This window comes from Chamaea fasciata, unplaced genomic scaffold, assembly GCF_029207755.1.
Source record: "Chamaea fasciata isolate MVZ Bird 193981 ecotype frontalis unplaced genomic scaffold, bChaFas1.0.hap1 SCAF_7, whole genome shotgun sequence".
In the NCBI taxonomy this organism is placed as follows: domain Eukaryota; kingdom Metazoa; phylum Chordata; class Aves; order Passeriformes; family Sylviidae; genus Chamaea; species Chamaea fasciata.
This window is the reverse complement of record NW_027094092.1, coordinates 42694096-42708548: the sequence shown is the minus strand read 5'-3', so window position 1 is coordinate 42708548 and position 14453 is coordinate 42694096. Positions and strand designations below refer to the sequence as shown.

The 14453-nt window shown below is 37.5% G+C and overlaps 1 protein-coding gene across 3 annotated transcripts in view; it reads right to left on the bottom strand.

Annotated features, from left to right (window-relative positions):
* Nucleotides 1-14453, bottom strand: part of TSHR (thyroid stimulating hormone receptor) — a 46801-nt gene that overhangs the window by 10944 nt on the left and 21404 nt on the right. For all 3 annotated transcript variants that reach the window (XM_066188603.1, XM_066188604.1, XM_066188605.1), the window contains 5 exons: nt 13585-13659; nt 12370-12444; nt 9588-9665; nt 8524-8592; nt 3384-3461 (listed from right to left, as the gene is read on the bottom strand). In XM_066188603.1, coding sequence (XP_066044700.1) covers nt 3384-3461; nt 8524-8592; nt 9588-9665; nt 12370-12444; nt 13585-13659 — 375 coding nt within the window. The remainder of the gene's footprint in view (nt 1-3383; nt 3462-8523; nt 8593-9587; nt 9666-12369; nt 12445-13584; nt 13660-14453) is intronic.

Here is a 14453-nt window from a genome sequence, read left to right as displayed (position 1 = left end):
ATCATACTCTTAAAATAATTTTCTAAAGAGAGCAATCTGTGACCTCCCTGTTCATCCACATACATCTGAGTATGCAACAGTGACAAAGGAACCAGAATTGCTGACCTCTGTTATCCTCTATTCAGTGATCACAATCCCTGCTTCCTCTGCTGTTGTAAACTGCAAATTCGGAAAAAAAAAAACAAAAAAAAACAAAAAAACCCAAAAAAAACAAAAAAAAAAAACAAAAAAAAACAAAAAAAAACCAAAAAAAACCACAAAACCAAAAAAACCGTAGCTTTTCAGTATTAAAGTATGTTTAATTAGGTGGTCTGAGAGCATGGCCAAACTCACAGAGCATATAGCGAGGCACAATTCTTTGTAGTTAAATCTTTCTCATTGGGTTTCTTTAAGGCCAAAATGGAACATTACCCCATTAGGGTGGATCCATGGTCTCTATTTCAGCCTTTAAATTGCTGTTGCTGCTGAAATCCTGATCAGAAAAAAGCACAGTCTGTGGGGCACGTGTTCCAACTACCATAAATTCTCATCTCACTTGAAGAGGGCATATAGGGAACTCCAGACAATAAGTTCTGCCACTCTGATAGGGAGGCAAGATAGAATTTCTCTTTAGAGCTCCATAAATGTTCCTTTTTTGAATTTATTTTTTTTTGTGCAATACTGCTGCCACTATAAGCAATGTCATTCATTGTCCCAGGAAAAAATTCATTATTTCATTGAATATTTCATTCAATATATTTAATTTTAAAAATTAAAAGCAATATTCTCCCAATCATTTTCCATAGAGTTAATTTTCAAGATGAAACAGTTTGGAAGTAAACTTTATTTTGAGGAAGATCAAATGGTCAGCTAACAACACTGAGGTGCCTGAACCAAGAATGACTTAATAAACTATTCCTTATAACAAACTAAGTTGTTTACACTGCCGAAGGGAATATGGAAGGGCTGTATTGGTCAGACTTTTCAGGCTGTTACATGAGTTAATAAATATGTGATCTCTCTGTAAATAACTCATTGGTCATGACGGTATAGTGGGTGTGCATACTAGGGCACCAATTGCAACAACATTTTTGTTGCTTGTGGAAGTTGTTAATGGCCATTGACATGACACAACCACAAATACTAGGTTTTTCACTCATTTTTCATTTTTTGACTTCAGCCCACTTAAGGTAATGCATATGTGGGAGTTTCAGAAACTCTTCTATTCCTGTTAGAATAATTCTAGTTCCTGAAGGTCAGCTAAGAGATCTGTCCAGGTGGAAGGATTCCACTTTAAATTGTTGCTCATTTTATGGCAAACCTTTTCTACATCACACATGCAGAATAATTCCTGGTTATCTGTGGGTAACATAAGCCCCTAAGCTGCTATTAAAATTACATTAAAATAAAATTAAAAGCTAATATCTTGAATTATGACTTCTGGACTGGTTTTGGTTGGCATAGAGTTAAATTTCTTCACAGTAGCTAGTATGGGGCTATGTTTTTGATTTGGGAGTGAAAATAGTGTTGATAATACAGGGATGTTTTAGTTGTCCCTCGGCAGTACTTACATGCAGTCAAGGCATTTTTTTGTTTTTCACACCATCGGACCAGCGAGGAGGTTAAGGGTGCACAAGAATTTGGGAGAGGATAGCCAGGACAGCTGACCCCAGCTGACCAAGAGATATTCTAGACCTTATCAAATCATGCGCAGCAGTAAAGATTGGGTGGATGTTTGCCAGGACTGCCATTGCCAGGGGACTGGCTGGGAATCTGTGGGCTGGTGGTGAGCAATTGTTTTTGTTACATCACTTGTTGTTCTTGGGTTTGGTTTGTTTTCTTCCCCCTCTCATTTTTTTTTTTTCAACATCCCTTTTTTAATTATTAAGCTGACATTATCTCAACCCATGATTTTTCTCATTTTTACCTTTCCAATTCTTTCCCTCATCCCTTTGGGTGCAGGGGCAAATATGCAGCTGTGTGGAGCTGAGGTGCAGGCCAGTGTTAAACTGGGACACCGTCCTAGGAGCTTTATCTTAGGACTTGCATCTCAAAGTATCATAATGTGAAATACTCTGGCTTTTTAATCCGCTGTTGTTCCACTGTGCTCACATGCCATTTCTGGCCCTCTGCCTTTGAGAAGCGATACCTCTTTCTGTAATGACACTATAGTAAACACCACATCTCTCTTTAGTTATAAGTACTGATAGAACTCGTATTAGCCATTAAGGTATATCATTCTAAGAGGAGATGGATAGCTGCCTGTTTAGACTGCAAGTATAAAACATGTCCTGAGATCAAGGATTAATGGTAGCTGGGATAGCACAATAGTTATGGAAGACTAGAAAAAATTCAAGTCATTTGAGATATCTAACTTGAAATCAGGGTAAAAAGGAACTTCTGTACAGTGAGATATCCATGTCCTAGGAAGATATCTCTAGCCCCTAAACCAAGAGGTTTTGTGTAGCTGATACATCTCCAAGCTAGCCTTTGCTTAGGAAGCTTACCTGGCTCTTACAGCATACAATTAGCCACCCACAACCTTCTGCAGCATATCTTTACTTGTTCACCTGTCCAGCATAACAACACTGATGCTTTAAATACCCACAATAATCAAGAGTCAAAAATCTGTGCTTCTGCAAGTTCTCACCTGCTGGAGCCAGACTGATTCTGAAAGAAAAATGACTTCTGCACCTTTTGTTATTGCAGGTAGCTGCTAGGATTCCTTCCAAGAAAAATACAGTTATTCTGCTATGTATAAGCTGTTTTCTTGAATAGCAGAAAGTAAAACTTATTCTTACGTGGACTGAGCACTACTGGCATCATCTGGTTTTGCAGTGGAGGAAGAAATTCCCCTTTCAGTATTTCAGTTCTTGTGATCAGTCAGAGGCACTACATTACATACTAGACAATTTGAGTCACGAAATGTGATTGTTCTGGAAGTTCTTAACTTCTTTAAAGTTTTATTTTCATTCTGTATTATGATTCCTAATTTTAGTGAAAAGTTCTTTGGACGATTATAAAATCAGACTGGAAGACAACATGAGAAAAAAGAAAAGCATCAGAAGTAACTATTTTTCTGTCTAAAATTATTTTTCCCTCTCTTTCAATTTCCTTTATGTGTGTGGCACAAGAGTCCTCCTTTTGTATTACAATTGTACAGCCATAAGACAGGTTGTAGTACAGAATCTTCCATAAGAATAATTGGTAGGAGCAGTATATATAATGTAGGATGCAAGCATTTCATAAATCAGTTCCCTAAAGCACAGGTTTTGTTGCTGGTATTATTTTTGTAAACATGCCATTCCTGTCCCTGCTGCTCTGATGCTAATGGTTGTAAAGAAATTGTAAACTAAAACAGTATTATTTTTAAAGCTTTCTCTACTTCATTTTCACCTACTTACAGTAGAGTTGGTCCACTGTGCACTCCCAGAAACGCATCATCATTGATATCTTTGAGATATTTGTTCTTGTGCAGATAGCTGAAGGAACAAACAAAATACAGTGATTTGGAAGTAGTTATCCACAGGTTACCAAAGATCTTGAGTTTACTTGCCTGCACAGATTTACAGAAGCAGTATGTATAAAGGCCATCCATTCCCAACCACATATTGAAGCACAATCAGTTACTTCATTTTCTGTGTACCCAAGAAACAAAATACAGGTTTTCCATTTCGAAAAGCAATTAAATTCCTCAACAAATAATTTACTTTGCTAATTTATTTATTATCTTTGTTCCAAATTTTTTCTCTTACTGTCATACACATGCATACACAGTGTATCTTCAAGTACATCTGTATGAGGATGAGGTGAAAAAGTTTTGTTTTCTTTTGTCAGAATGGGGTGTGGGGAATTACATGATGGAACACATAATGAACTAACAGGAAAACAATTTCCTCCATGTTGTGAGTTCAGTAAAATTTTTAAATGCTTTAAAATCTCTGTAGTCAAGTGGAGATTTCTTTATACAGACCAAAAGTTAAGATCAAAGTTTTGTTAGAAGAAGAGCAAGGAAAGTGTAGGATGTTTGGTACCCCATTATAAAAACATTTACAACCTAGCTTGTGATGTAGCTAGTAAGATAAAAAGTGCAGTAGGAAGGTGGTTACAATTGATGTCAGAGGGTGTCTGTGAAGTTCACAGAGTCACAGAACATTCTGAGTTGGAAGGGACCCACAAGGATCACCAAAATCCAACTTCCTTCCCTGCAAAGAAGGGCCCTGAGTCACATCATGTGCCTGAGAGTGTTGTCTAAACACTTCTGGAACTCTGTCAGGTTGGTGCTGTGACCACTTCCCTGGGGAGCCTGTTCCAGTGCCCAGCCACCCTCTGAGCGAGAGGAACCTTTTTCTAACATCTGGCCTAAACCTCTACGACACAGCTTCAGGTCATTCCCTCAGGTCCTGTCACTGGGTACCACAGAGAAGAAATCAGTGTCTTTCTCTTCTCTTTCCCTCAGGGGGAAGTTTTAACTGCAATGAGGTCTCCCCTCAGTCTGCTCCAGGCTCAACAGACCAAGTGACTTCAGCTGCTTCTCATACATCCCCCTAAAGGCCCTTCACCATCCAGCCCTCCTTTGGACACTCTCTGTAAGTTTAATATCTGTCTTATATTGTGACCAAAACTGCTGACGGTGAGTCCACACCAGAGCAGAGCAGGACAATCCCTTCCCTTGCCCAGCTGGCAAGCCGTGGTATGGAAAAAGTTAAGTAAATATTCTAATCCTGTCCTGGTTGAAGTCATTGGCAAATTTTTCACAACATTCACTGGATATAAGCTTATATTGATCACCACAGCGAGAAATGAGAAGTAAATGCACTTCATCTGGGTTACACAACAGAAAGTCTTAGGGAGCCAAATAATGCTTCTGGCATGTTATTCATTGGACATTACTCATGCCTTAAGCCTTGTTTCTTACAGAGGAAAATAGTTTACATCACCTTCTCATCTGTTGTTTGAAATAAGCTTTCATTCTTTATAAATACATGGCATTCTAGCATCACCTGGTGTTTATGTTTTCTGAGAACTGATTTTCATACTCTGTAAATGGCACACTGTAGTTGTGAACATTTCCTTTAGTGTGCAAATTTCCTTATGATTTTGTCTGCAAAACGAATACAAAAATTAAAACCAGAGCAACAGTTTAGAATTAATCCAAGATTTCAACATCTAGGTTGTCGTGTTGAAGGACACAAAAACCTGCTTAACCTAATAAAACCTGTCTGTTTTAGTAACTAGACACTATTATACAACCAGTTAATTGCTTGTCCAATTTTGAAATATTTTCCCCTGATGTTTGAGCACCATAGTGACTAATAAACCTGAAATATAATAGCTGATATGCCTGATAAAAATCTGCAAAGTTACAAATAGAAACAGTTAGAGGCTTTGGGAAGTTCAGAACCATGTGTTACTAAGGAGGGGCTGCGGTGTTAGCTGCCAGTTTTCACATCAATGAGTCAGGCCCATCAGCATGTACAGTTTCCTGATGCTAATTGGTTTCAGTTGTTTAAGCCCTTCTATTTTGATAGGTACTGCTTTTCAATTGAAAGAATAAGGCTTTGGTAAATACTTATTTGACAAAGAAAGCTTATGCAGAGTCAGTTTCTTCTGAAAGCGCCATTAATCCTGTTGCTACTGATAACTAAATGATACAGAATGTCATTTAAATTCCCTGCAGAAGAGGAAACCACAACAGTGATATACGTGTCTAAACAAATTTTAGTAGTTTTAGAAATCACATGGTTGATGTGTAATATCTGGCCTCAGTGGGGACACTAGAATAATTGTAATTTTGGAGAATTGGTGGATGGCAATCAGATACACATGAATACTGCAGTGCAAACTGCAGGAAATCTGGAGTAGTAAGTGCGGAATCTGGAGTAGGAGATGCTGATGGTTTTGTTGTGCTGTAAGTAAATGAAGGCCCTTTTCCACATTTTTCAATCCAGTCAGAGCAGTAAACCATCTATACTTGTATCTAACAGTCTCTATGGCCTCAGGGTCCAGTGTAAGTGGGAAGAATATTGCATTAAGTCTCAACCACAGCAGAAAACACCATGACTGCAGGATGCTGAGCAGGACCTTCTAAGGGCACGAAACACTAACAGGACGTTTCAAGTGCTATGTAAAACGTATGTATCCAGCTGGATTATGAAATGAAAGTTAAAGAAAGGAACAACAGGCAAAAAATATGCATTGGTTAGGGAGCAGCACTAAGGATTCATAATATGCTTTTTCCACACAATTGTTTATTTTAACTCTGAGCTGTGCCAAGCATTATAAGTGAACCCTGAAAGTGTATACTAAAGTATATATTTTCTTTTGGAGTTTATTTTTGTGATTAAATTTTGAGATCGCACACTTTCCACTTCAGTAATTTAGAAAGTTCTGTAAAACCTCATCACAAATATATTTTGCCATTCACTGAAAATATCTTTTAAAAACTCTTCTTTCCTCACCAATTACCTTACAGAAATAAACATGGATGAGGCAGCACTGCTTTGCAGGAGTAATGCAGTTTATGGAATTTAATGATGGGTTAAGATGAGGGATTCAAGTGTCAGGTGACTGCTTTTCAGTAAAAGTGTCATTTTCAGCCCTTCATTCCTGGTTCCTTACTTCCCTGCCCTTATAAAACTTACACAGCAATACTGTGGTTTGCTGTTAAACACCGATCCTTGTTGAATGACAAGATCAACTAGGTAGTGCCACTATTCGGTATGATAATGGAAACCCTTTATCCATGGTTTTTCACCTATACCTGCATTTTTTTTTTTTGGCTCCCTTTAATTACATAGGCATTTTAATAGCGCAAGAGTGGTAGAAAGGCATAATGCATAGTGGAAGATAGCCTCCAAGATTCCCAAAATGTCTTCTGATTTATGAATGTAACACAAAATCTTTGAATAATTTGCCAAAAATTTATTATTGTTTCTGATTGTTTTGCTTTGTTACTTATTTTTGTCCTAAAGATAATCATGCAAAACACATTCAAATTTCCACCACTCTTTTTCTGTTAGTTTATTTTTGCTCCTATTTTTTGTTAAATTCAAATGCTCTTGGACCAGACCCAGAGTAAAACAGGTACTTCCTTGACTATACAGTGGTAGATAAACAGGAATTCAAGTTAGAAATGTCAGAATAGAGAAAACTAAGTATTTGCCTCTTGCATTAACTTAATGCTACTGCTAGGAACAACAAATTTCCAAGCTTGCACTTAGCAAAATTATACTTTTATCCTGTCATCTAGTAACCAAACTACTTCAGAAAATTAGTTTAGAAATTTCAGTGTAGTTTATCAAACAGATAAAGGCTTTAGCGCTCATGTTCAGCTCCCTAGTTTGCCTTGAACATCTAGAGTAGTGCTCTGCTCCAAGTAAATGTCATATGATTTAATTTGGAGAAAACTGTTTGTTGTAATAAACCATTTTTACTGCTGGTAGATAAACCTATGAACACAAGTCTAGTTTTATTAGACTAGTGCCTAATAGTTGTTGACAAAAAACTTGGTTGTTTGTTGTTTGTTTGTTTTCTTTTTAAATTTGATTGACTAGTTCGTCATAGCCAGTCTCTGGTAGGATTCACTTAGGATCATAAATCATAGAACATATCAGGTTGGAAGGGACCCATAAGCATCATGGGGTCCTACTCCCTAGTCCTTGCAGGATAACAAAAAACAAAATTGAGACAATGACCATCATTCCGATGCAGTTTGAAATCCGACAGTCTGTGTTCTGTGACTACTCCCCTGGGGAGTCTGTTCCAGTGACTGACACCCTCTTGGTGAAAAACCTTCATCCAATGTGCAATTGAACTTCCCCTGATGCAGGTCCATTCTGCTCTCTTGTGCCCTATCACTGGACACCAGAGAGAGATCAGCACCTGCCCCTGCGCTGCCCCCCTTGTGGAAGCTGTGGGCTGCCACAAGATCTCCCCCTCATCCTCCTCTTCTCCAGACTGAGCAAGCCAAGTTATCACAGCCACTCCTCAAAAGTCTTGCCCTCAAGGCCTTTCACCATCTTGACTGCTCTCCTTTGGACACACTTAAGGGTCTGATATCCTGCTCATATTGTGACACCCAAAACTGCCCCCAGCACTTGAGGTGAGGCTGCCTCAGTGCAGAGCAGAGCAGGACAATCCCCTCCCTTGCCCAGCTGGCCATGCTGTGCCTGATGCCCCCCAGGACAGAGCTGGCCCTTCTGGCTGCCAGGGCACTTTGGGCTCATAAAAAGACATAATTATCTTCCAAATTGTCTTAGAAAAGTTACTGATCAAAAAAAGTTTTACTGTAGCTTCAAACCAGCACAAAACTCAAAATGGAATTACTTGCCATGATTTTATTTCTGAGCTATAAATATACATACTAAATGAAAGCACACTGCAAAAGACATTAAGCAATGATATTGTTATTGCTGGCTGAAATTGACATCCTCTCTTTGCTCCCTAAAAGTAATTAAAATAAAATACATATTTCAGAGCTTCAAATAAGCAGAGAAGTTTGGGTTTTTTTCTTCTGAAAGAAGAGAATTACCTGCTACTTACATAGCATCCAGATTTGTCCCATTGAAAGCATGGCCTTGAATACTGGTGAAGCCATTATTGTAGAGTTTACTGCAAGCAAAAAAGCAATTACATCAGTGTATTTTGGGCTGCTTCAATACATGAATACCTAGCATCTTATGCATTATTTTTCTTTGCAACAGCATATATATGGATAAGCTAATTTTAGTCTCTTGAGGAAGCGGTAGTTACTGTGCGACGTCCAACAGATGCCCAGAAGCATTCTTGAGTGCACCTGAATCAAGGATGCAATGTGGCAGGTGTGCCATCTTCTAGCTCTTTTTACAGCAATGATAGACTAAACCACTTTGCTGTAATTTTCCCACACTTAAATGAAAGCAAGGAAACAAAATCCTGCTAGGACTGATTAAGGAAGGCTAAAAGAACTAACAACTAGCAAAAAAGGTCTGCTTTTACTATCAGACATGCCTTAAATTTTTAGAATTCATTCTTTTACTCCCTTAGAGCAAAATATTTTTTTTTAAATTTCTTTAGAATTCATCTGTTCACATTCTAATGGTCTTCCTCCCAGTTCAGGTCATAACTCATTGCAGTAATTTCACTCCCATCAGCAGCCCTTTCTTGTTGCTCACGTTGACTGACTTGCATAACTGAACTTTATTTAACAATTTTCTTTCAAATATGACTCTTCTAATGTTTGCCATCCACAATTTCCATGGCATGTACCACTCAGGTTGCAAAAAAAGTAAGACACAGTTACAACCCTGCTGTAGCTTTACAGGGGGAGAACTTTGCAGACTTTCTCCTTTGATTTTTTTTTCATATATAACGATTCACTGGCACTAGGGTCATAGAAAAACAAAACCACTTTAGTCAAACCAGTTTCAAGAAAAGAGCAGGACTGATGTAAATATCTGTCAAAGTACAGAATTTATGCTAACTAGAATATAGATACTGTCTGTCTGTGGTGCTTCTCTGTTGCAAACTGCTGGAGAGTAGGACAGGAAAAATCTTATTTCAAAACATTTTACCATATGCATTACCAGAGAGGTAATTGCCTTGTGACTTAAACTGGAAGAACTTACAGGGTTAGAGATTCATTACAAAGCCCATGGAAAGCATTTGCAGGCACTGAAGTCATATAAGGATTATCTGCAATTTCACTGAAAAAGGAGACAAAATATCACAATCAAACATCTGCCTGATGGAGCATCTGGAGAACAGCTTTGTTATTAATTGTTCTCTGCCTTGATAATAAATAGAAGCTTAAAATGTAATTATTTAAATAAATTAATTTTAATGTATTTTAAGATTAATATAAAATAAACATTGTCCTATTTATTATATTATAATATTAATTTTTTTTATTCAAATAAATAAGTTTAAAAGAATAACCTGTTGAGATATATCTCAGGCCAGAAGATACACGTTGGATGAAGAATTGAGCATATTCCAGCATCCAGGAAGACAGCTCATGAGGTAAATGAATGGGTTTTGTAGTTCTGGTGAGGTGTGCCAGCCTGTGTGATAATGGCACAGACAGGTCCCTGGTCTCATGAGCCACAGAATTAGCAGATTGAGTAAGCATTAGCTGCAGTGTCAATTGAACAACCCATGTGGCTTTAGAGCTGAAAGCCTGCTCTCTAGATTCAGATATCAGGTAATACATTATTCACAACAGGCATTTTACTTTGCAGAAGTGCATCTAGCACATCTCTTTCACTAGTAAGTGAAATAACTTACTGACTCTTCTCACCTCTTGTCCAAAGGAGTGTTTCACTACTCATTTCTTAAATACTTTTTTTTACTCCTACTCTGCAGTCTTAATAAGTACTATGTATCTTCAGACCAAAATTCTGTTGTAACAAAAAGGAGAAAGAAAAACTAAAGAGATTACTATTACTAAACTGGAGAAAGAAGAGAGGAAAAAGCTGGTAGAAATAAAGGGCAGAGCAAAGTCTTTGATTGCCTTTTTTTGGATTTTCCTGAATAATATTATAGTCTGGAAATGAAAATATCGTGCGAAGTTTTCTTTTTCTTCAGCTTGTGGATTAGGTATGGCCTAATAAGCCCCCCACATAAAGTCCGGGAGCTGAGAAGTCCTAACAATTACCCATGTGCCAGAAATAACTTCATTCCTTTTCTGTGCTCCATTTGTGCATATGTATGTGCTAACACTGAACAGTACTACAGCCATTTTCATTCCAAGTAATTTTCACTGATAGGTGGTTTCCACCACAAGTTATTTGGGTTTGACATTTTGCAGGTTGGTTCATTTTTTTTCTAAATAAATGTTTACTTGTAAGTTGCTTGACCTCAAAGGCAAATAGGAATATAATGAATGGGTTTCCCCTAGCCACACCTTATTCATTATTTAGAAACCTATTATTTTTCAAGAACATCTTTTTCTTGATGGATGAAACAAAAAGTCTTTCATTGAATAGCAATATTTAGAAATATATATCATAAAACTATCTTCCTTGAAAGTGCAGGTCTATTCTTTAGAAACTCTGTGCAGAATATAAAACCTGTATTTATCTTTCGTTAGTTTTTGCTATTAAAAACATATCAAAGCAGAAGTAAAAGAGTGTTTGGCTTTCTGCCACTTGGAAAGGCACTGAGTTAGTTGGAAGTAAGAACACAGATGATTATATAAAGCACTTTGTTTCATCTAGCCTGTTCAATTCTTGGTTCTCTCTACCAAGTAGAAGTAGATCTAAGTAAAGTTTTCAATCTAAGCTGAAGCCCTTCTGGTCTTTGAGAAACTCCCTATTATTCCTTAAGATGCATTTACATCTCATTTAGAGCTCTGACTGACTCAGGTTTCAATCTTGGAGGCCTACAGCCAAGGTGAATGTGTTAGAACAAAGCTTATCTCTGGTCTCAGAAGATCCTTGGAAGGGAAGATCTCATTGCTTCCTACATGTCTACCCTTTTTAGCAAAACAAGCAGCATTTGTCTGTTGCTCTGAGGTTCATCTTGCCAGTGGCAGACTATAAATGCAGTAGAAACTGACCCTTCTTGACAAAAAAATACAGATTAGCAGCACTGAAACAAGGGCTGTGGTAGATCAACAATCACATCTTCGCAAATCACCTTCTAACATAACACTCCTCATTTTTAATTGCCTTTTGCCTAGCCCATCCAGCATTCAAGCCTCTCCCAGCTGAAAACTGCTACAATATAAGATCTCTAACTCCTCTCTGGGACCAAGAAGTGACCAAGATACTTTTACCTTCTGTCAGCCTGCAAGTCGTCTTCTGAGCTACTCTTCTCCTCAGCTTGATTGCAACCCAAAATTCTAACTTAGATTAACACAGGTGGGTGTTGTCTGTGCTTTTCAAATAGCAAGAAACTCCTGCTTATTTTAGAGTTCAAAGCAGGACTCTTTGTTTCTGAAATGCCTTTAAGGATAATAGTGGGAGACCTCCTTGTCCCCATTTGCATTCCCATTCTCTTTCTTCAAGAAATTGTTCTGCAGTTTGCTTCACCATGTCAGCACAAATTTGCTAGAAGAATTTTGATAGGATGACTTGATGTTAGCAGGAGGTACGCCAGCTCAGGGCCCGTGTGTTACACTAGTCTGACTTCATATTAATTCAGGTATTGCCCTGCCATTGCGAAACCGAGAACAAAATAAAAGCAAAGGGCCTGTAGAAGTTGTGTATCGTGAATGTGCTGTGTGTCCATGTCTCTAATTTAGGTCAAACATATAGTGCGAGATGACCTGGCATTTTCCAGATTTGGTGCTAATGGTCATTGAAATATTGCCTGAGGAAAACTTCTTTGTCAGACTAAAATTATACTTTTCTCGAAATCAGAAACCTTCATTATACATTTTCATGTGGTCTGAGGACAGATACTTACAGCAAAAAATTCACATCAAATGAATAGATTTTGTTGAGCTCTGGAAATACTTTGAGTCCAGTATTAAAAATACCACTGAAAGAGAGGAGAAACAGAAAGAATTACTGCATCAGTGAACAACAACAAACAATGTATTTTAAGTGTTCAACAGGGCAGGATGGTTATTGCATCCTCTCTATTGTCAGTCAATTCATTTGTGATCAACTGTCCAAAATAGAAGGATGGAAAATATACAAAATTTGAAATACCAGACTTACAATAAATAATAGAACCTAAAAAATGAGAACACAGACTAATGAGACAGCCAGGCAGATCTGCAGAGGGAAGCATCTTGTGAGATTGATAGGAAGAAAATAATTGAAACTCTGGTTTATTTTAACTTGAGAGATTAGGGCTGCTTCAGTAAATAGTCTGGACCCCCAAATCCTCTATCTTTCATTGAGGCTAAGAGCTGTTCATATAGCTCTAAAAAGGGAAACTGTCTTAAAATGTGAAATGCTTAAAGCCCCTTCTTTATGAACTCCTGATGAGTGAAAATAATTGTAGATCTCGATTTTTAAAACTATTCTCCTGAAATTGAATTTTTTGCTACTTTCTTTTTTATTGCTTTCACATCTATAGGAAAAACCTGGACAAATCTTTCCTCCTTACCACTGCCCCCACCACATACACACAGAGGCCTTTCTTCCAAACATTACTCAAAATCACAGAAGTTTCTTTAGAAAATCATGGAAAATTTTCAGGATTTCTTTTTTCATATGACCTGCCATAGAGGTCATATGAAATCACGTGTCTGTATGTGAGCTTTTCACATTTGGCTGACAGGTCTGCTTTAAAACCCTCTGCAAATGTCTAGTAAATACTAAAGATATGTATATATCTGTTGTCCCTTCTTTCCACTATTTCCTACAAAAATAGTGTAAGACAGCACTTATCACAAGAAAAGAGCTAGCTGTGGAATTTTTCCAAGGAATATTAGTGTATTCTAGATATTTAATGGATATGACAAATGGGAAAACTACTGATGAATTTGTGAACGTGTTTTCCTTTCTCAGTAGTAAGGGTTCCAACCCCTACCCTTGCTGGCTTTCTGTCATTAGAATAAAGCAAGAGGGCAATCAGTTTCAAAATCAAATGCAAACTCACAAAAGTGCTATAATGTAGAGTCATCTGTGAGATTTAAGTACCAATTTGTTACAGATACTAAATACTTACAGGTATTTCAAAAGTGGAAGGTTCTTAAAGGCATCTGGATCTATGTAATCCAAGTTTCTAAGATTTCGAATTTCACTGTAAAAGGGAGGAGAGACATTGATAATTAATATTTAATAACTTATCACAACAGAAATCAGCAATATTAAAATGAAATTTCAGGGACCTAATTCCTGCAGCAATCTTTTTGTACTGGCCAGCACTAGCTCAAGACCAGAGCAATCTGACAATGATGCATTATCATCTGGATAGGTGCCATCCTGGGGACTGGCCTTTTGAAGCACGGGGGTAAGAAGTACCTAAGATTTGATTATGGATCCTTTGTCTGCATGGTCCTATAATCAAAACAAATGCCCTGTGGTAATGGCTATTACTTTGAACATGGTGAGGGTTTTGGGTCTGCAAAGTTGAGTAAAAAGAAGAAAAGTAAACCTTTGGGATTTGTATATAATAATCCTATCAAATTACAACCATTTATAATTTCATTTCAAGCATAATTTCAGGCATTTTTTCTGCTTAATTTCTTCATGTGCCTGACAGTATTTTGTATTATTTTTTCCTGTGTCTTTTACAGAACTCATCAAGAGATGGCTCAGTCACTTAAATTAACTTTGTTCTGAGACTTGAAATGGACACAACATTCACTACATAGCCATGTATAGAGGATAGCATATCCCTTTGCTGTATAACAGGGCAAGACATAACACAGACTTCACTCCTTCTATCTTCTGTCCACAGTTATGTCTTTAAATACTTCTACCCAAGAGACATCTTGGTCTGCAAATGGCTTTTTAGTCTGCACATGTTGAAAAACCAGCCTGACACTAATCACAGCTATGGCCATGATGGTGCTTTCTGTAGGTGTGTTGGTG